This window comes from Balaenoptera physalus, assembly GCF_965194825.1.
Source record: "Balaenoptera physalus genome assembly, chromosome: 2".
Taxonomy (NCBI): domain Eukaryota; kingdom Metazoa; phylum Chordata; class Mammalia; order Artiodactyla; family Balaenopteridae; genus Balaenoptera; species Balaenoptera physalus.
In genome coordinates, this window is record NC_138883.1 from 36359120 (window position 1) to 36381994 (window position 22875).

At 33.8% G+C, this 22875-nt stretch overlaps 1 protein-coding gene across 5 annotated transcripts in view; it reads right to left on the reverse strand.

Annotated features, from left to right (window-relative positions):
* FUT8 (fucosyltransferase 8) overlaps window positions 1-22875 on the reverse strand; it is a 311319-nt gene that overhangs the window by 144689 nt on the left and 143755 nt on the right. For all 5 annotated transcript variants that reach the window (XM_082451693.1, XM_082451690.1, XM_082451691.1 and 2 more), the window contains one exon: window positions 8936-9345. In XM_082451693.1, the coding sequence (XP_082307819.1) occupies window positions 8936-9138 (203 nt within the window). In that variant the 5' untranslated portion in view covers window positions 9139-9345. The remainder of the gene's footprint in view (window positions 1-8935; window positions 9346-22875) is intronic.

A 22875-nucleotide genomic window follows, 5' to 3' on the forward strand; every position in this document is an offset into this window, starting at 1 on the left:
GCAAAGCCTAAAACATCTAAAAGGCAGACTAAATTTCCCACAGTATTTTAAGTCTTCAAAGAAATCCACCAAGTTCTTAATCAAAAGCATGGAAGATTTACACCTGAGGAACAGGGAAGAAACAGAAGTGGGTTAAGTTTCACTAAAACCATAATGCAGCCATGACCCAGCTCAATCCCTGATTGCACTGAATGAGATAATAAGCCCAGAGATAATATATCCCTAACACAGGGAAACCTCTACACTACTTTTATATAATATTTTGTCACAATATCTGACAAAAATAAAAATTACTAGACATGGAAAGAGTCAAAAAATGTGACCAATAATCAAAAGAAAAATAAAAGTTGATCAAAAGATGATCCAGGTATCATCCAGGTATTAGCAGACAATTTAATAGTTATATCAGAATAACTACTTAAAGAAATTATTAAAAAATGGACAAAGTAGATGAAAAATAAAGAATTTACAAAGAAATTTGAAATTATCCAAAAAAATGGACTAGATATTCCAGAATCAAAATATATAAAAATTAGTATTGGGTGTGTTTAACATCAGAATGAATGTAGAAGAAGATAGATTAAATAAATTGGAATACAGTTCAAAAGAAAATACATAAAATGAAGTACAAAGACAAATCAGATTGCGACAGACACATAAAAGGCACGTGAGACACCATAAAAGGAAATCTGCTAATATATGTAAGTGGAGTTCCAGGAGAAAAGAGAACGAGTAGTCCAGAAGCAGTATTTAAAGAGATAATGGCTAAGGATTTTCTAAAACTGATAAAAGACATCAAATCTCAGAATTAAGCTCAGTGAATTTCAAACTGGATAAAAACAAATAAAGTCACATCTGCGCATCATGGTCAACTTGTATAAAACCAAAGACAAAAATTAAAATGCAAAGTAGCCAAAGAAAAAGATACACTTCAATTAAAATTGCTGACTTCTAAACAAAAACTATGAAAGCTAGAAAACAACAGAATGACACATTTAAAGCGTGGTAAAAAATTACTGCCAAACTAAATTCTATGCTAGCAAAAATATCTCTCAAAACTAAATGTTTTTAAAGTCTTCAGAAAAAGAAAATCTAAAAGAGTTTATTGCCATCAAATTTGGACTACCAAAAATACTACAGGATATTCTTCAGGCTGAATGGAAATGATCAGCATGGAAGAATTAAACTGCAGGAAGGAATAAACAACATTAAAAAGAATAAATATGTAGTTAATTATAAAGGAATATGACAATTTAAATCAAAATTATAATAACATAATGTGCAGTTTATAACAGACATTGGGTTGAAATATATGACAATAAAAAGACCAAAAGTGGATGTGGGGGAGGGGTGTTAAAGATTTAAGTAGGACAAAATTCTTGCACTGCTCTTGAAATGATAAAAATATTACTTTAAGATAGACTGCAATTAAAAGGGTATATCTGATAGTATCTAGGGTAACCATTAAAAGAATATAAATGTATAATTAAAACTATTATAATTGAGAAAACAGAATAACAATTTAAAAAACTGTTTAATCCAAAAGGAAACAGCAAAGAAAAAAATAAGAGATGAGACCAAAAGGGAGGAAAAAACTAGCAATGTGTTAGACTTATACTCAGTAATTATCTTAAATGTAAATGGATAAAACAAGTGAATAAAAAGACAGAGATTAACAGACTGAACCAAAAAAATAACAAAATCCAATCCTATTCTTATAAGAAACACTTCAAATAATTAAATCTGTTTAAATATATTTAATAAAAAACACATGAAGGTTAAAATTAAAAAGATGAAAGAAATGTCATGCAGACACTAACACAAAGAAAGTTAGTGTAGCAATACTGATACCAAATAAATTAGACTTTATAGCTAAAAAAGTATTATTAAAGACAAATGAGGTCATTAGAAAATAAGATATTCCTGAATTTGCATTCACCAAATGAAACAGCTTTAGATGTATCAAAGAAAAGTTGACAGAGGTGAAAAGAAATAGATCTATAACCACTGTTGGAGATTTTTAACATGGCTTTCTCGTTAGCTGATAGAACAAGCAGACTAAAAAAATAATTCTATATAAATTCAGAAAATATTAATAACACAGTTAACCAACCTAACTTAAATGACATGTGTAGAAGAGCATATCCAACAAGAGCAGAATACACATTTCTCTTAAAACATTCACCAACGTAAGTCATTTGCTGAGCCACTTAAAATTTCAAAGAACTTAAATGATACAGAATATAATTCTATCTGGTTGAAGAACACATTAGAAATCAAAGCCAAAAAGGTAACAGAATAGTCCCACTTAGAAATTAAGCAACACACTCCTTTAACTGTGAGTTAAAGAACAACAACAAAAAAAAAAATCACAAAAGAAATCTGAAAAGTTTTAATTGAATAACAATTAAAATAGGTCACTGTCAGAACTTGCAAGATGCAACTGTGCTCTCTAAACCTGTGCTTAGAGAGAAATTTACAGCTCTCCAGGCATATGTTAGAAAAAAAGCAATGCTTAAAATCAATAATATAAAATTCTTTCTGAAAAAGCTTTAAAAAGAACAGAGAAACCCAGAGACTATAAGAAAAAAAATTATAAAACTAAGAGTAGAAATCAATAAAATAGAAACAGACATACAACAGGAGAAAAAAACAACCACCAGAGATTCTTTGAAAAAGTAAATAAAATCAATAAACTCTTAGCAAGATAAAAGGAGAAAACACAAACAAATAAACAATATCAAGAATGAAAAATGAAACAGTACTACAGATATTACAGGTCTGAAGAAGAAAAGTAAAAAGGAATTATGAACAACTTTATGCAACTTTTGAAAATCTTGATAAAATGGACACATTTCTTGAAAAACACATTTTACCAAAACTGACATAGGAAAAAACAGAAAATGTGAATGGTCCAATTTCTATTAAGAAGATCAAATCTAGAATTTAAAGCCTTCCCATACGTCTCCTGTCCCTACCCAAACCAAGCTCTGCCCACCCACAGCCAAAAAAAAAAAAAGACTGCAGGCCCAGACAGCATCACTGAAATTCTAACAAAGATTTAAAATAGAACGAATACCAATTTTATACAAACCCTTCCAGAGAATAAAATTTTCCTGCATAAACTTAATACCAAAACCCAAAAGGCGTTATAAGAAGGAAATATTACAGGTAAACATGTCTTGTTAACATGGAAAAATATCCACTAGCAAATCTAATACAGCAATATATGAAAAGGTTAATACAAATTCCAGGGAGAAAGCATCTGATTGTCAGACTGAGAAGGCTAGGAATCTTGACTAAAAATCTAAGATATTCTAACATAGGGAAGGAGTATTTTCCATAAGGAAAAATAAAATATTCTTTTTATAAAAATAAATTTATTTATTATTTATTTTCTGGCTGCATTGGGTCTTTTGTTGCTGTGCGGGGCCCTCTCTACTTGCGGCGAGCGGGGGCTACTCTTCATTGCAGTGCACGGGCTTCTCATTGCGGTGGCTTCTCTTGTTGTGGAGCTAGGGCTCTAGGCGCGCGGCCTTCAGTAGTTGTGGCTCACAGGCTATAGAGCACAGGCTCAGTAGTTGTGGCGCACGGGCTTAGTTGCTCCGCGGCATGCGGGATCTTCCCGGACCATGGCTCAAACCCACGTCCCCTGCATTGGCAGGTGGATTCTTAACCACTGTGCCACCAGGGAAGCCCATATATTCTTGATAGCATAAGGAATAATGGATGCAGGGCTGCAAAAGTAAAAGTAAAAAAAAAAGGAAGGTTACAGCTAGATGCTCTACACACTCCAACCCATTCACTTGCTGTAGGAATACAAGCAGTACACTCTTTATAAGCGAGATGAGCAATTATGGAGAAGACTGCCTACAGCAAATCCTCCAACCAACTAACAGGAACAAACAAATCTCCAATTTCTAATACCAGCTTCTCAAAAAAGAAGAAGTAAGGTATGACCTGTGAAAGACCCTATCAGTCTCCTTTCTATCCATGTCAGTGTTTCATAATTTTGTTGCCTGAGACAAATTTTTCCACCAGAAGATTCTTGCTTCAGCTCTAATCCAACTGAGGAGACTAGTACATAGCTCAGAAAAACAGATAATCGTAAGCTAATCATACCTCCTTTGTGGTCTGTAAAATTTACAGTTTATAGCTAACATCTAATTTCCAGAAGAAATTTTTTCTTTCCTGGACCAAACAAACAAACCAACCTTATTAAAAGCCTACAGAGTCACATTTGAATTTTTTAAAATTATGCTCCCCAAAATAAATGGAACTACAATAAGGAATTAAGAGGAAAGCTGTCAATTAAGCACTCTTTAAATGTTACAAGTTGTGCCCAGTTCTAACTTCTGTCACTGAGGTTCACTGCTCAAGGGGTTTCTGAACAAGGTTCAATAATTTTCCAGGTGTTTTCTGCTAAATTTCAACTCTGAGAGGCAGATTGGCAGGTTCAAATCCTAAAAAGAAAAGATTCTGTGAACTGATAGCAATTTCACATTACTAAAGGTTGAGACAAAACAAACATGAAAGATGAAAGGCATTCCTGTAGGGTGGCAGGCTTAAAAAGTGATGATTTCTAAGTTTTTAAAAGAAGGACTACTACATGTATACTCAATGTTCTGGCAATCAACAAATAAGAAAGGAATGTTTGGGGAAAGTCAAATAAAAGCATGAAGGAAACATGGGAAAATAAGCAGATGTACCTTTGTACCAAAGCCAACAGATTAAATCATTAATTTAGGTCAGCATCACCTCGTGTCTAGATTAATACTATATTTCCCAGTTAATTTCACTCCAGTCAAGCACATGGCCCAAATCCACCTGAAAATCTAAATCTTCCTCAACCATTTTCACTACATCATTCCTCTGCTGAAAACCCAATTATGGTTCCCTATTATCTATCAACCAAGCCTACACTAAACTCTGGCTGTTCAAGACCGCCATGATTTAACCTAATCTATTCAACATTATTTCTAGAGATGAGGTGAGTGGGTTAAATATGGCTACAAATTCTTTGCAGCTCCTACCTCCATTCCCTGAATATGGAGTGTCCCTTTGACTTGCAAAGACTAACAGAATGTGGCAGAAGTGACACTGTGCAACTTCTCATGCTTGGCCTCAAGAGGACTTGCAGTTTCTGCTCTTGCCCTCTTGGAACACTACAACGTAAGAAACCTGGGCTATCCTGCTAGAGAAGCCAGATAGAAGGGAACCAGCTGATGGCCCCAGCTAACCACTGAACATGTGTTAGGTCATCTGGACTGATCAACCACAATGGAGCCACCAGATGGCTGCAGCCACATGAGTGACCCCATACATAATTAGGAAAACAGCCCAGCTAAGGCCAACTGAAATTGAATAATCAGGAGCAAATAAATGTTTATTGGTTTAAGCCACTATGTGTTTATTTTATATATACGCATATATATAAAACATTTTATGTTATATATAAAACCCCAATTTCTTAAAAAAATTCAGTAAGAAAACAAATAACTTAATTTTTAAAATAAGCAACAAATTTGAATAGATACTTCACCAAAGAAGGTATATGAATAGCAAATAAGCACATGAAAAAAATGCTCATCCTCGTTAATCATCACGTAAATGCAAACTGAAACTATGAGATAATACTACATATCTATTAAAACATAAAGTAAAAATACCTGACAACAGCATGTGCTAGCAAAGATGAGAGCTATAACTCTCAAGCACTGTGGGTGGGAATGCAAAATGGTACAGGTACTCTGGAAAACATTTTGCACAGCTTCTTACATAAAGTTAAAATGCACTTTACATATGACCCAGCAATTCCACTCCTAGGTATTTACCCAAGAGAAATAAAAACTCACTTACACACAAAAACTTACAGGGCAAATGTTTGTAACAGCTTTGTTCATAATTGCCAAAAAAATGGATACACTAATAACATCTTTCAACTGGTGAATACATTTAAAAACAAACAAGACTGATACATGCATACTGTGGAATACTGCTCATCATTAAAAAAAATTTTTTTAATAAAATGAACTACCAATACACAAAGTAGCACTGATGAATCACAAGTATATTATGCTAAATGAAAAAAGCCAGACTCAAAAGGCTACCTACTGCATGATTCTATTTATATAACATTCTGGAACAGGAAACAAACATAAGACAGAAAACAGATCAGTGGATGCCAGGGACAGAAGGTTAGAAGAGAATTTAACTACAAAAGGGCACAACAGAATTCTGGGGGGAGAAAGAATTCTTATATAATTTGATGGTGGTACTGGTTACATGACTATAAGGATTTGCCAAAATTCATAGACATGTATGCTAAAAGAAGTGTATTTTACCATACAGAAATTATTCATCAATAAGGCAGAATTAAATATACATACAGATACACACGTACACACAGAGATGCATGCAGCAACCTCCCATACATCGTACTAAAACGTTTGCATCCCTCAGAGTAATGATTGTCAAATTATTTTCCTAACTTTGTAGTAGTATCAACAAAATTAGCAAACACTGGCTAGAGGGTTGGGTAACTGCTTTTAAAAATTATTGTCCTGAATCTTAAAAATTGTAGTTTCCGGCTTCTGGGTTACTTTCCAATTCTAATCCACACACCATATCTCAAAGAAATGACCTAGTTTTACAGACATCTGAATTAATCCTTTATAGTCTACCTTCTGAACATACTTTCTTATAAGAAAAAGACATAGAAAACTGAGTATGAAATATTACAATAAGGGGAAAAAAGAACACCAATGTCACTAGCGCCTCCACTGCTCTTCCTTTTATGCCAGGGGCTCTAAAATAATAATCTCTTTGAATAAAACACAAATGGCCCTACCAATAAAGTTGATGGAAAGGCCTAAAGAGGTTTTCTTCCCTAATTATTTACATATTTTCCTGAAATTATATGTGTGTGTGTGTGCGTGTCTGTGTGTGTGTGTGTGTATGGGCTCATTTTCTCCATCTGTACTTTCAGATTGTATTTATGATGTTACAGAATGACATATTAAATGTCTCAGCTCTTAGAAGTTGTCTCTACATTTGTAGTAGTTGAGAATTTAATTTTTTGCCAACATGAAAGATTATAAAAAGAAAGTGACTTCAGAGATCCAAAGATTATTTTGCAGAAGGAACAACTCATATTAAAGGCAAGCTTTCCTTCATGCAATAGAAGCAAATACTTGGCAGTCAGACAAGCCAAGTGAACTATCAATATTTAAGTTGAAATTAGGAAAAAAGTGAGCAATTTTTTATTAGCCTAAATTGTTAAGAGGCAATATGTTTTCAAGGAGTAAAATTCTCATAACGTAGAACAAGATCTTACTACAAATCATACTCCAAAATCAACTACTCTTGCTTATCTCCTACATGAGATGTTTAGTTGAGATTTCTGAATCATTTACTTCTCTCTGGTTTCTATTCAGAGAGGCAAAACCGTTCATCAGACCCCTGGCTTTCCACTCATACTGCTATGATTCAAAGTAAGCTCCATCATTTGTGAGAAGTGTGACCTAGGGAAAAATTAAATCACTTAATATCCCATTGATTCCTCATCTGTAAAATGGTTATGAAAACAGAACCAGCATCCCATAAGGAAGCTGTGGAATTCAATGAGATAATCCACGCAAAGTCCTTGGCACAGTACCTGGCACATAACAAACTCTCAATAAATGATAGCTATGATTACTAACCTCCAAATTATCAATCTTTGGTTCCCATAACAAGTGATTAAGACTCTACTGAAAGACCACCCTCTCCATGATCCTTCCTCCCTGGCTCTCCCCAAAAAGAAAATAAAATGATACACAAATTCAAGAAGTTAGCCGTCCACTTTTTAATTCCTGCGTACTTTGTATTTTGCTGAATGGTACTATTACTCCTACAAATGACAGGGCTGATGTTTCATTCACTGAAACAGTAAAACTCTTAATACCTAGCACAGCCTTCCACAGAACATAAAGAGATCAAAATGATATCATGGTGAAGAAAAGTTATGGAACTAAACAAAAGGAAAGAACTGAGTTCTAAATAAAGAGTGAAAGGCAGTGAGGGAAGGGAGGCTCCAAGGGTGTGTGACACTGCCAACTACATTCTTTCGTCACAGAACGCTCCTCGGCCTCCACAAAATAGCTCTCTCCCCTTCTCCTTCTCCAACTACTCTGAAAGTTCTATGCACAACAGAACGTTTCCACTTTCGACTCCTCAATGTATTTGTTTCTCAAAAAGAAATGAATTTGTGCTCTTTTTTTCTACACTACTTCCCTTAGAGTCAATTACCACCTCTAGACGACTCTCACCTCTTCATCTTCTCAAATCTTCGACCTCTGTTTTGAGAGACAGCAAGCACTAAGTATACAGTCACCTTCATATTTAAATATGAGGAATTAGAAGATACTAGATAACTTCTAAATTCAATAACTTTGAAAACCATTTTTTAATAGACGGGCAGTAGCAATTATAATAATTCTCTAGATTCCAGATACAGTTGTTTTATTTAAGAATGAATGTTTTCATTTAATAAGTTAGAGTTAGACTAACTCAGCCTCTCAATTATTATGTGTTTGTTATAGTCCATGATGAAAATTTTAATATGTACTACTTTAAATCATACAAAGTTTATATTTATCAAAATTATCAAAATGCTGAAGATAATTTTAAACAAAATATAAGTATATTAAATGGCATAGTTTTTCTATATTAAAATTCATATGCAAAATAAGATTTGCCATTATAGAGTAACTCTCTATGTTAAATACATAGAGATAACATTAGCATAAAAAGTACCTTACTAAGATATTTAAATTTTTGCAAAAATAGCAGTTTACAGAAATCATTAAGTATTTTTTAACAGCTGACTGAAGCCCTGCACCTAAAAACAAAATACAATGTTTCACCATTCTTCCCTCAGTTTTTTAGAACCTACCGGAGAGATTCAGCCATTCGTCTCAAGTCTTCATTTTGCTGTTTTAAGCGTTCAAGCTTTGCCAAAATCTTGGACAGTTCTCGGCTAGAGTGATCAGGGTGGTCATTATCTCGTACCAAGTGACCACCTATATAAAATAGCAAGGTCCCCCAGGCAAAAAGAATGAGCATAATCCAACGCCAGGAACCAGTCCATGGCCGCATTTTCAGAGTTTCAGCTCACTCTCCTGGGTTCCTGGAACTCAAGGAATTGAAAACATCGTCACTCTGTTTCTAGTGAGTGTTCTTTCAACACATGATGCTTCAGACAAATTAGTCTCTCTGGTAGTCCTGTGGTGACTCTTTCCAAGAGATCCTCCTGGTGGTATGAGTAGGAAGCTTTATTGTCCTGTGCTTCATGGACTCTACATGCTGTGGAAAGAATAACAAATGTATTTAAATTATTTAGGATATGTAAAATAGCATATGCTGAGATTCATGGAATTAAAAGAAACATATTGGTGTTGACTAGCCAGCAGGCTGGCAAATAATGTAATTGCCTAAAGTAAGTAAAAAGCAAAAGCTTTTAGGTCTGCATATTAAATCAATGCTGTACCAGATACCTTAATTAGCTCTAAGCCTGAAAGTCCTCCAAATGCCATCATCACTTTTCCTTCTAACAACACTGTGCAACAGCACATATACAGAGATTAAAAGATTCTATCTTTGAAGAACCACTCAAAACCAAACAAAATGTACTCAACTACATATTCTGGGCTAATGTTTCCATTACCTCAAACTGAAACATGTTCTCTGCATGAGTGAATTCATTCTTACAAAATCTCAACTCCACCCCCCTCCATCTTACTGCTCAGCTGCCATTACACCACTTAACTCTGCAGGTGACAGGCATATTGTCACTTTTAGGAAAAGTTCTAAAAGTGTCATGTATATTAGCCAAGGAAAGGTTATCGCAGCCATTAAGCGGCTGGCAACCACTCCAAACATCACAAGCAAAGGTTCATATGGATTATGGTAGATTATTCCTTTCTCAAATGTATTTAAAAATACCAACAATTGCAGTAGAAGTCTAATACCAGTTAAATCTTAGTTATGGAGCATCTTAAACTACAAAATGGATATGCTTTCTCAGGCTTGGTTATTGGTTTCATTTGTCACTTCTCCATCATTAGGCTTAGAATTTCCTTTGAAAACAATTTTCTCGCCAAGGAGAAAATTTGTAGGCAAAGATATAACTTTAATACCATTTGGTAATTCCAAAGCTAGATAAGAAAAGTCTTATCTCCAGGCACAGAGTTCCTTATAAAAGAGAAGAAAAGAAATAGTTTCTATATACAAAACTGAATGTGATGGGTACTTAACCACTAATTAACCAGTTATGAAAGACTAGATAGAAAAGTTGGAGAAGAAGTTTCAAAAATTAGAGCACAGGACTACTATTATCCTCCTTTTGAACCTCAAATCTCAAATGCTTTTAAATGGCCAAGTATTCAAAGAAAAGAAAATCTCTTCAAAGGAGTGTCCCAGAAATTCTACTTCCTTCCCATTTATTCCTACACTATTTTCCTCATTGTTTCTGGTTTACACTGACTAAACAAAGAATGAAAAAAATTGTACTCACTGAGAATGTTAGAAAGCCAAATAAAGTAATAATCCAAAGAAAACTTGGTGTTTTGTCTTTTGTTTTAATATCTATTCTTAAGTCTAATGAGAACATTCTTTTTATTGACTCCACTGTTCATTCTGTCTCTTTCTCAAAATCCTTTCTCAAAACCCTATTTCTCTAATTTCAGGTAAACCCATCTATTCACTAAACATAAGAATAATTAAAGTCTATTCAATATCTCAGGTATTCAACATCTCACAAGATCCAGTCATGTGAGGTCTACTTTTTATATTATATAGAAAAAATGCAGACATTCAGGGATTCTTGGTTAAAAAACAAATTAAAAAATCCACTCTGATGGTCTAAGGGATGGATTTAATTCCGTAAGTCAACAAAAGAAGTATTAACATTTGAGTTAATAATACTGTTTGTGACAACACATGCAACCCTGTAAAATGCTGTCATACCATATGCTGAACATATAATGTATCCTAGTCGATTCTAAGCTACACCAGTAAGATATTAGAAATGTTTAATCTTTCCCTTCATAGAAAAAGTTAACTTGGACAAGTGTGAAAAAAAAAAGACAAGTGTGATAAACAAAAGTACAGAGAGTTTTCTAAACAAGAATCATTTCAATAACAAATAAGAAAAAGTCTTCTGTAACATTTTACTTGGAATTATAACAAAAAAATTATCATTAATATTCAAAGCCAGCAAAAGTATAATATAATTAGAACAGAAACAAGTTTAGAGAAACATAAATTTTGTTATACCAAGTGCTTTGGGTTTTTATAAACCACCATCAAAAGTATCCAAGATATTAAATTACTATATTTTGCAGCAATATTGATAATGCATGAGTTATAAAGCAAGAAATTATTGTAGGAGCAAAACATGGTCATTTTCTTAATTAATAGCATCATTTTAACTCTGTTTTTAGAGAGAATATTTCCCCAAATTTTGTTGTTCTTAAAACAATATTTTTAAAGGGATCAACAAAAATAAGCCAAGCTGAAAACCAAGTAGTTTTCTATGTAATTTTCCTTAGCATGGTTTAAAAGAGCAGGTATAGAATTTCTTCCTTATCCATAATGAATGCCTGCTTACTTACTTACCTATCATGTTTACTGTTTATTTTTGAACCATGCCTGCTAAAATGTAAACTTCATGATTTTTGTCCATTTTGTTCACTGATGTATCCGAAGTACTTAGAGCAGTATTTACAACTTAGTAATAAATATTTTTTAATAAATAAGTGAATGAGTTGAGTGAAGGATGTCAATAATGGCATATGACATATGACACAGAATCTGAGAACTTATCAGCTTCAACTGCATTTTATGCCCCACTTAAGAAAGCAAATACAAATGTAGAATGTGAGACAGTGCTATTATAAGGAAAATAAAATCATTCAAAACTTTAGGATTTATTATTATCAACATATATTTTACAAGACAGCCTCAAATTATTAAAATAAACTGGTCTAAAAGGCCAATAAGATCAGCAATCTTACAGTTACCCTTCAGCCATGAGAAAATAATTCTCTATGTCGTATTTTCCTCATCTAGAAGATTCACTTCGCAAAAACAATGGGATAACTGAAGGAAGTACGTACAGCCTTTGATATGAAAGCCACTCAATTTATTTGTGAACGAATTTATTAGTGAAAGTACTTCAAATTTATTAGTAAAAATATTTCAACATTAACTACATGAGCTAATTTCTGACTAAAATTTATATAGTAGTATTTGCTAAGATTTCTTCTGAGTGGGTTGTTTTCTTTTCAAGTATTTACAAATTCATTCCTGTTTGAGATTCACATACTACCCTTCATCTGCAGAACAGTAAATGGATTGAAATGTGTCAGGTTTCCTTCTGCAAATTTATTTTATTAGGAATACCACTTTTTTAAAGTAATAGGTATTTAAATGATTCTTTTCTTTTGGTATTTACAGAGACTCTTTGGGTTATATTGTTTAATGTCTCTGAAACAAAAAATATATGTCAAAAATATATGTAATTTTTCAAAGTAATTTCTTGAATCTGGAATCTAAAGTACATCATCAGTAAGATCAGGAGCTTTAATGGAGTTATTATGAGGCTTACATGAATAAAGCATTTACAAGGCTTGGCACATAAGAGGTGCCCAATAAAAGGTAATTCTATTTTAATGCTGACAAAATATGCAGATTAAAAATATGGGTGCTAGAATCGGCAAAGTCTGAACTAGAGTCTTGGTTCTGCTATTATCATAGTTAGGTAACCTCACTGAGCTTCAATTTCCTTATCTGTAAAATGGATATATTACATACTACCTCTCCCACCAAATACTGGGAGAGGCTTAAATAAAATAATCTGTGGGAAGCACTTAGCACACCAGTGGCAAACTGTTACTATGTCATACATATTAATCCTGTAACATTATTTTAAGACACAATTATAATATTTTATATAATTTATATACCATATGTTACTATAGGCAGTTTCTAAAATGGCTGTCAATGATCCCTGTGTCCCATATTCGTGCTGTTGTGTAATCTCCTCCTCCAAGTATGGGCTGGACCTAGTGACTTACTTCTTATATACAATAGAATACAGCGAAAATGATAGGATTTCACTTCTGAGATAAGGTTACAAGAGATATAAGCTACCACACTGTGAGCTGCCCTATGAAGGGGCCCGTGTGGAAAGGAACTGATTCCTGCCAACAACCATGTGAGTGAACTTGGAAATGGATCCTCCACCAGTCAAGCCTGTACCACGCCACTGTAGCTTGGTCCACATTTTAATTTCAGGTTTTTGAAAAACCCTGAGCCAGAAGATCCAGCTAAGTCATGGCCCGATTCCAGACCAAGAGATAATAAATGCTTTTTAAGCCACTTAGTCTTAGGGTAATTTGTTATGCAGCAATAGATAATACACATGTCTAGTTCCCTACTAGGCTGAGTACCTGGTCTTCAATTCATGTATTATTCTGTCTGTCCCCAGCAAGCTGTACAAAGTCTGGGGCACAGAGTAGGCATCCAAGATGCACGACAGAAATTAATCTTAATTACAGTTTCTTAATATCCTGCTAATATCTCTTACAAATACTATAAAAACTAAACCCAATTTATAGCAAATAAGAGATTTGATAAAAGTATAATTATTAGTTATATATTATACCAAAAGTCTGAAAGCATTTCTATTAATGTTTACTAAACAGACTTCTACTTCTAACCATGAAAGAATAACTGGTATTAGATTTGTCCTCACATATAAACAACTAGAAAACTCACATATTCTTTGTTTTTTTCTTGTTTCTTTACAACCCTTTAAAAATGTAAAATCCATTCTTAGCTCAAGGGCTATAGCCCAGATCTGCTCATGAGACCAGTCTAATGACTCCAGCCACAGAATAAAGGCTATGCTAACAAGATCCATAACAAAACTTAAAAACAAGCTACAAAAATAAGCTAAAGGTGATCCAAAAGTAAATTAATGCCTATCAAAATAAACTCATCATTCTTTAAAGAAAGACAATAAAATATAGATACTCAACAATATAAAGTTCACACTGTCCAGCAACTAATCAAAACTTACAAAGAACATGGAAAGAGATCATCCAGTGACGCAAGCACCCAAAAACCTGCTAAAGGCTAAGGATGGACTAGAATACAGAGCAAACACTCCACTCCAAGCCCCAAACCAAGAATAAGGCAGCAGTAGTCCACTACCTCAGGAGCTTTAAGTCTCTGCAAAAACAAGACAGACAAAATTTCTGCCCTCAAGAGGTAATATTCTAGTGGATTCTAATCACAAAGGGAAGTCACTAAAACAAGCCCCAGAAAAGCCTCTTCTTGCAACAACTAACATTCTGAGTAATTCAGTAGAAACCGAATATAAACTATATCACCTAATTACTTTCTTAGAAATAGTGTAATCATTCCATTAGAAGCAACAACAATAACAAAATGCAGTACCATTTACAACACTATCAAACTGACTTTTCTTATACCTAACATATAAGAAAATGACCAATAGCTACTTCTTTTAGCATCTGACTATGCGAAAATGATATTTCCAAGAATCACATTCAAGTGGCTTCACTTTAATGCTAAGGCCAAAAGATGGAATCTGTGACAACGTGCTACAGAACAAATGACTAAAAGCCTGGCGTGTTCTGCTGTGAACCATGTTCATTAGAAGATTGTCCTCTAAACTTAAAACTAATTCAGTACTTATTTAAGTAATATAAATATGTATACCCTATGCAAAGGGAAATATAGCATTATATGTCAAATATTTGCATAAACATGCCCTTTGATGAGAAACTCCACTAGCAGGAATTTATACTAAGATGCATTTTAAAACGTGAACAAAACATATCACAAGGGTATTCATTACAACGCTGTTTGCAATAGTTCCAAACTGGAAAAAACATAATTGCCCATCAATAGAAACATGGTTGAAGAAATTATGAATTACTTTTCCAGAAATATGTATTTTTTAACTATGATGCCAACAAGTAGGAAAATGTGGCCCATAACTAAGAAGAAAATCAGTCAATTTAAAACAGACCCAGAAGACAGAGATGATGATAACAGCAGATAAGGACAGTAAAACAGTTACTATAAATATGTGTTAGGATTTAAAATTTAAAAAATGAATACATTGATTAAAAGAAATAAAAACTAACAAAAAGGCAACATCTATAATTTTTTTTAAAAGCTAAAAATTAAGAAATTCTCTGGAAATGATTAAGAGCAAATTAGATACTGCAGAGGAAAAGTTAAGTGAATCTGAAGACAAATAGAAAATATCTTAATCACAAGAAAAAAATTACAACTATATATGGTGACATATGTTAACTAGATTTATTATAGTGATAATTTAACTATATATATATATATCAAATCATTGTGTTGTACACCTGAAACTAATATATGTCAACTTAGAAAAATTACCAAAAAAGAAAATTATCTAGAAAAAAAAAATCTGAAGGAGGTTTGAAAAAAAGTAAATTTTTAAAGCAACCACTGTTTACAGCACTTCAGATATTATGGTGCTCGACAGCTTTCAGCACAGTCACAGCACATTACAGTAACTATCATCGTGAACTAAAAACTGTTCAGGAGCTAAAAGTCTAATAAAATTCACCCATCAACATTAGCAAGAAAACAATTTACATTAATCAGCTTTGGAAATGTACCGGCATTCCCCATTTTAGCATTCAGCTTGAAAAAGGACTTCTCAGAACAAAACCTGTCTCAAATCTGAAGTAATGTACATTGAAAACTAGCTTAGTCACGGGCATATAAAGAATTTCTAATGTATTTTTAAATACAAATAAAACCATAATTTGGAGAAGATTAGTCACAGCGGGGTGGGGGGTGGAATACATAGGTGTTAAAAAGAGTTTCAGGGGGCTTCTTATTGGAAAAAAATACAAGCTAGTGGGCAATGGAACAACATCTTTAAAAGTGCTGAAATTTAAAAAAAATGGAAAAACTACACTTTGTTATCCATTGAAAATACCTTCAAAAACAAGAGCAGGTTTCTGTAAGTTTTCATTTAACTTGGGTAAATACCTAGGATTGGGATTGCTGGGTCATATGGAAAACATACACTTATAATAAGAAAAGGCCAAACAGTATTCCAACGCAGCTGCATCCTCCTGAATTGTTACCAGGAACAAATGAGTGTTCCTGTCGCTCTACAATTTCTCCAGCATTTGGTATTTTCAATTTTTTTAAAAGCAATTCTGATAGTTGTGTAGTGGTATCTCAATGTGGTTTCCATTTGCATTCAATTTCTCTAATAACAAATGACATTAAGCATGTGATCATCTATTCATGTGCTTATCTGCCAACCATATAGCTTCTTTGGTGAAATGTCTATTGAGATGTTTTGTCCATTTCTATATTACATTGTTTACTTTTGAGATTTAAGAGTTCTTTATATATTCTTGACACATGTCTATAATCAGATGTGTGACTTTTCAAATATTTTTTCCCACTGTGACTTGCCTTTGCATTCTCTTAACAGTGTCTTGCATGCAGCAAAAAAAATTAATTTTTTGACAGAATATAAAAAAATTATAATTTTTTTAAATAGATTGTGGTTTGAGTATTATATCTAAAAATTCAATGTCAATCCAAGGACACATATATTTTCTCCTACATTTGCCTTAAGAAGTTTTAGTTTTAGGTTTCAAAGTTAAAAATACACTTGCCCAGGATTCCTGCTCCTACCTAGGTATCACCTCAAGAAAAATGAAAGCTCATGTTCCCACAAAAACTGATACACAAATGTTTATAGCAGCTTTATATATAGACAAAAATTGGAGGAAAAATCAACATGGTCTTCAACAGGTGAATGAAAACATTCATTTATCAAAACAAATGATCATGTATCAAAAACAAATGACTACTACTCAGCAATACAAAGGAACAAGCTATTGGCCCACTCAACAAAATAGGTGAATCTTATAAAGAGCCCAGAGATAAATCCACACACATATGGTCACCTTATCTTCGAGAAAAGAGGCAAGAATATACAATGGAGAAAAGAAAGCCTCTTCAATAAGTGGTGCTAGGACAGCTACATGTAAAAGAATGAAATTAGAACACTCCCTAACACCATAAACAAAAATAAACTCAAAATGAATTAAAGACCTAAATGTAAGGCCAGACACTATTAAACTCTTAGAGGAAAACATAAGCAGAACACTCTATGACACAAATCACAGCAAGATACTTTTTGACCCACCTCCTAAAGTAATGGAAATAAAAACAAAAATAAACAAATGGGACCTAATGAAACTTAAAAGCTTTTGCACAGCAAACGAAACTATAAACAAGATGAAAAGACAACTCTCAGAATGAGAGAAAATATTTGCAAATGAAGCAACTGACAAAGGATTAATCTCCAAAATATACAAGCAGCTCATGCAGCTCAATATCAAAAAAACAAACAACTCAATCCAAGAAAGGGCAGAAGACCTAAATAGACATTTCTCCAAAGAAGATATACAGATTGCCAACAAACACATGAAAGGATGCTCAACATCACTAATCATTAGAGAAATGCAAATCAAAACTACAATGAGGTATCACCTCACACCGGTTAGAATGGCCATCATCAAAAAATCCACAAACAATAAATGCTGGAGAGGGTGTGGAGAAAAGGGAACCCTCTTGCACTGTTGGTGGGAATGTAAATTGATACAGCCACTATGGAGAATAGTATGGAGGTTCCTTAAAAACTAAAAATAGAACTACCATATGACCCAGCAATCCCACTACTGGGCATATACCCTGAGAAAACCATAATTCAAAAAGAATCATGTACCACAATGTTCACTGCAGCTCTATTTACAATAGCCAGAACATGGAAGTAACCTAAGTGTCCATCGACAGATGAACGGATAAAGAAGATGTGGCACATATATACAATGGAATATTACTCAGCCATAAAAAGAAACGAAACTTGAGTTATTTGTAGTGAGGTGGATGGACCTAGAGACTGTCATACAGAGTGAAGTGAGTCAGAAAGAGAGAAACAAATACCGTATGCTAACATATATATATGGAATCTAAAAAAAAAAAAAAAAAAATGGTTCTGAGGAACCTAGGGGCAGGACTGGAATAAAGATGCAGACGCAGAGAATGGACTTGAGGACACGGGGAGAGGGAAGGGCAAGCTGGGACGAAGTGAGAGAGTGGCAAGGACATACATACGCTACCAAATGTAAAACAGATAGCTAGTGGGAAGCAGCCGCATAGCACAGGGAGATCAGCTTGGTGCTTTGTGTCCACCTAGAGGGATGGGATAGAGAGGATGGGAGGGAGACGCAAGAGGGCGGAGATATGGGGATACATGTATATGTATAGCTGATTCACTTTGTTATAAAGCAGAAGCTAACACACCATTGTAAAGCAATTATACTCCAAAAAAGATGTTAAAAAAATAAATAAATAAAATAAAAGTAAAAATAGAACTACCATACTACCCCGCAATCCCACTACTTGGCATATACCCTGAGAAAACCATAATTCAAAAAGAGTCATGCACCACAATGTTCACTGCAGCACTATTTACAATAGCCAGGACATGGAAGCGACCTTGGTGTCCATCGACAGATGAATGGATAAAGAAGATGTGGCACATATATACAATGGAATATTACTCAGCCATAAAAAGAAATGAAATTGAGGTATTTGTAGTGAGGTGGATGGACCTAGAGACTGTCACACAGAGTGAAGTGAGTCAGAAAGAGAAAAACAAATACCGTATGCTCACACATATATATATGGAATCTAAAAAAAAAAAATTTTTTTTCTGAAGAACCTAGGGGCAGGACAGGAATAAAGATGCAGATGTAGAGAATGGACATGAGGACACGGGGAGGGGGAAGGGTAAGCTGAGACAAAGTCAGGGAGTGCAACTGACATATATATACTACCAAATGTAAAATAGATAGCTAGTGAGAAGCAGTCGCATAGCACAGGGAGATCAGCTTGGTACTTTGTGACCACCCAGAGGGGTGGGATAGGGAGAGTGGGAGGGAGACGCAAGAGGGAGGGGATATAGGAATATATGTATACATATAGCTGATTCACTTTGTTATACAGCAGAAACTAACACAACATTGTAAAGCAATTATACTCCAATGAAGATGTTAAAAAAAAAAAAAGGGTCAATCTTAAATGCATTTTGCTAGGTGAAGAAAGCTAGAACCAAAAGATACATATTGTGTAATTCATTTATCTGACATTATGGCAAAAGGAAAACTACAGGGTGAAAAAGATAGATCAGCAGTTGCCAAGGATTGAAGGAAGGGCTGATTAACCAAGGGGCTCCAGGGAAAATTTTTACACTGATGAAACAACTCTAAATGGTACTGAAGAAGGGCACATTAACTCTGTGGTATTCAACCCACAAACCCGTAATTCCAGTCTAATAATGAGAAAAATACCAAAAAATCCCAAACTGAGGGTCATCCAACAAAATACCTGACCCAAATATACTCTTCAAAACTATCAAGGTCACAAAAAACATGAAACAACTAAGAAACTGTCACAGATTAGAGAAGACTAAGGAGACATGGTATCTAGGATTAGATCTTGGAAGAGAAAAGGTACACTGTGGAGAAACTGGTGAAATCCAAATACAGTGTGTAGTTTAGTAAATAATATTGCACCCTGTTAATTTATTACTTTTGACAAATGTACCAGGCTATGTAAGATGTTAACATTAGGAGAACCTGGGCAAAAAGTATATGAAAACTCTTTGTACTTTCTTTACAAAGTTTCTGTAATTCTAAAATTATTCCAAAATAAAAAGCTTTTAAAAGATAAAGGCAAAATAAATACATTTTCAGAAAACAAATGTTGAAAGAACTTGTTGCCAACAGATACACACTACAAGATATATTTAAAAGGATGCTTTTCAGGCTTAAAGAAAATAATTGTGTGGGACTTCCCTGGCAGTACAGTGGTTAAGAATCCACCTGCCAAGGCAGGGGACACGGGTTCAAGCCCTGGTCTGGGAAGATCCCACATGCCACAGAGCAACTAAGTCCGTGCGCCATAACTACGGAGCCTGCGCCCTAGAGCCTGTGGGCCACAACTACTGAGCCCACGGGCCACAACTACTGAAGCCCACACACCTAGAGCCCATGCTCCACAACAAGAGAAGCCACCTCAATGAGAAGCCCACACACCACAACGAAGAGGGGCCCCCCGCTCCCTGCAACTTGAAAAAGCCCGTGCGCAGCAATGAAGACCCAATGCAGCCAAAAATAAGTAAAATAAAAATAAATAAATTAAAAAAAAAAAAAGAAAAGAATTGTGGATGGAAAGTTGAATGTAAACAATGAACAAATGTATGAGCAGGTATAAGTAAAACTTTTTCTCATTTTTAATTTCTTTTAAAATAAATTTGATTCGAAAAACAAAATACATTTGATTCTTTAAAACTAAAATAACAAATACTATAGGGTTTGTAACAACGTCATAAGATGTATGACAGGCAGAAAAAAGGATATGTTTTTTTATTTTTTAATTTTTAAAAAATTTTTAAAAATTGATTTATTTTTGGCTGCGTTGGGTCTTCATTGCTGCATGTGCGCTTTCTCTAGCTGCGGCGCGTGGGCTTCTCATGGCGGTGGCTTCTCTTGTTGTGGAGTACGGGCTCTAGGTGCGTGGGCTTCAGTAGTTGTGGCACACGGGCTCAGTAGTTGTGGCTCGCGGGCTCTAGAGCACAGGCTCAGTAGTTGTGGCACACAGGCCTAGTTACTCTGTGGCATGTGGGATCTCCCCGGACCAGGGATCGAACCCATGTCCCCTGCATTGGCAGGCAGATTCTTAACCACTGCACCATCAGGGAAGTCCCAAGAATATGGTTTTAAAGTCCCTACGTTATACCTCAAGAAGTGTGAAAGTATTTGAAAGTTTGGCAAAATAGGTAAAAGCTTCACATCGTAAATACTATCAATGAAATATAAAACAGATAAACAATAGAGGAAAAAAAATCAATGAAACCAAAAACAAATTCCTTGAAAAGATCAATAAAATTGATAATATTCTCGATGAACTAATCAAAGGGAAAAAAAGAAGACATAAGCTGCCAATATAAGGAATGAAAGAGGAAGCATCACTATAGATGCTACAAAAGGATAATAAGGAAATATTATGAACAACTTTGGGTCAATAAATATGAAACCAGACCTGAAATGGATAAATTTCTTAAAATAAACTGCCAATGCTCAATCAAGAAGGAATCAATAACCTGAAGAGCCATAAAGCCTTATATCTATTAAAGATGATGAATATGTATTAATAAACCTTCCCACAAAGAAAACTCTAGGCCCACCTGGCTTTATGTGTGAATTCCACCAAATATTTATAGAAGACACAACAGCCACTTTATTAATAAATCAAAAATTTGAAAAAATCCAAGTGTCTAACCAACAGCTAAATGGATAAATAAACGTAACACATTCATATAAATGGAATATTATTCAGTAGGAAACAGGAACAAACTACTGATTTACACAACATGGATGAATCTCTAAAACATGCCTGGCAAAAGATGTCAGGGACAAAAAAGGAATACACATTTCTATGAAGCTCTAGAACAGAGAAACTAACATATAGTGACTAAAATCAGACCACTGATTGCCAGGGAACAAGCAGACAACTGATTAAAAAGGGGAATGACAGTTATAAGAAGGTATAGATTTAAGAAAAATCATCTAAGTGTACACTTAATATATGTACATTTTATTGATGTAAGTTATGCTTCAATAAAGTTGAAAAATCATAACAGAAAATTTAAACTATCTCCATTTTGTGAATATAATTGAAAATGTCAATAATTGAAGGATGCTAATTCATTAAATGGCTAAATTATGTGCTTGCATTTTGAGTTTCAATGAGACAGATTTTCTTCAGCAAAATCATCATTGTACATTCCTACTTTTAAAGAAAAAATCAGAAGTAATTATTCTACACATATGATCAACTTCAATCCAAATGTTAATGTGAAAATTTTATTTTTTATACATTTCAAAGGCAGTGAGAATCAACTAAAATAACTAGTAATATAATTAACAAACTATACTGAGACTGTTCTGAACCTGCTTCGTAGCCTAACTTTTTCTCAAAGCGAAAGAAAGCATCATAAATATTCAAATAATGATTCCTTAGATTATAATAAATATCTACTATAGTTTAGAGAGTTATCATCTTTAGAAGAATTTTTTAACAACTGGAAAGAATAAAAAGCAAATCACTGTTAGAGTGCTTCTTAAAGTAATTCAATGTAACAGAATAAACTGAAAATTTCAACAGAAAAATAAAATCATTTATTCAGCAAATTTAATGAATGACTACTATAATGTAGCAAAGGTTAAGCATGACTGTTATATTTTAAAGGCATCAGGTTGATAAAGAGAAATATAAATGAAACTTTTAGAGAAAAGCTATTTATCAATTACAAAGTACAAATATTTAAAGAGCCCTATGCATATATAATTCAAGTCAATTATAAATTAATATAGGTCCAAGACTATATATTTAAATATCTTCTCAACTGATCTCAGTTTATTTTCAAATTAAGTACTGTTAAAGAACTTATTTAAAATCTTTCTTACTGTCCAGCCTCCATATATAGGAAAAGGGCAGTAATAAAACTGTGTTTATTAATTTAAGAAAGAAGTAGGAAAAAGCAAGTAAAAATAGTATCATAAATTAAGATGATAATTTAATTATCATCCTTTCATGCTAGTTGAAATCAACTTATTTATATAAAAGCAACTGGCGAAATAACTAAACTGATATGTGGAA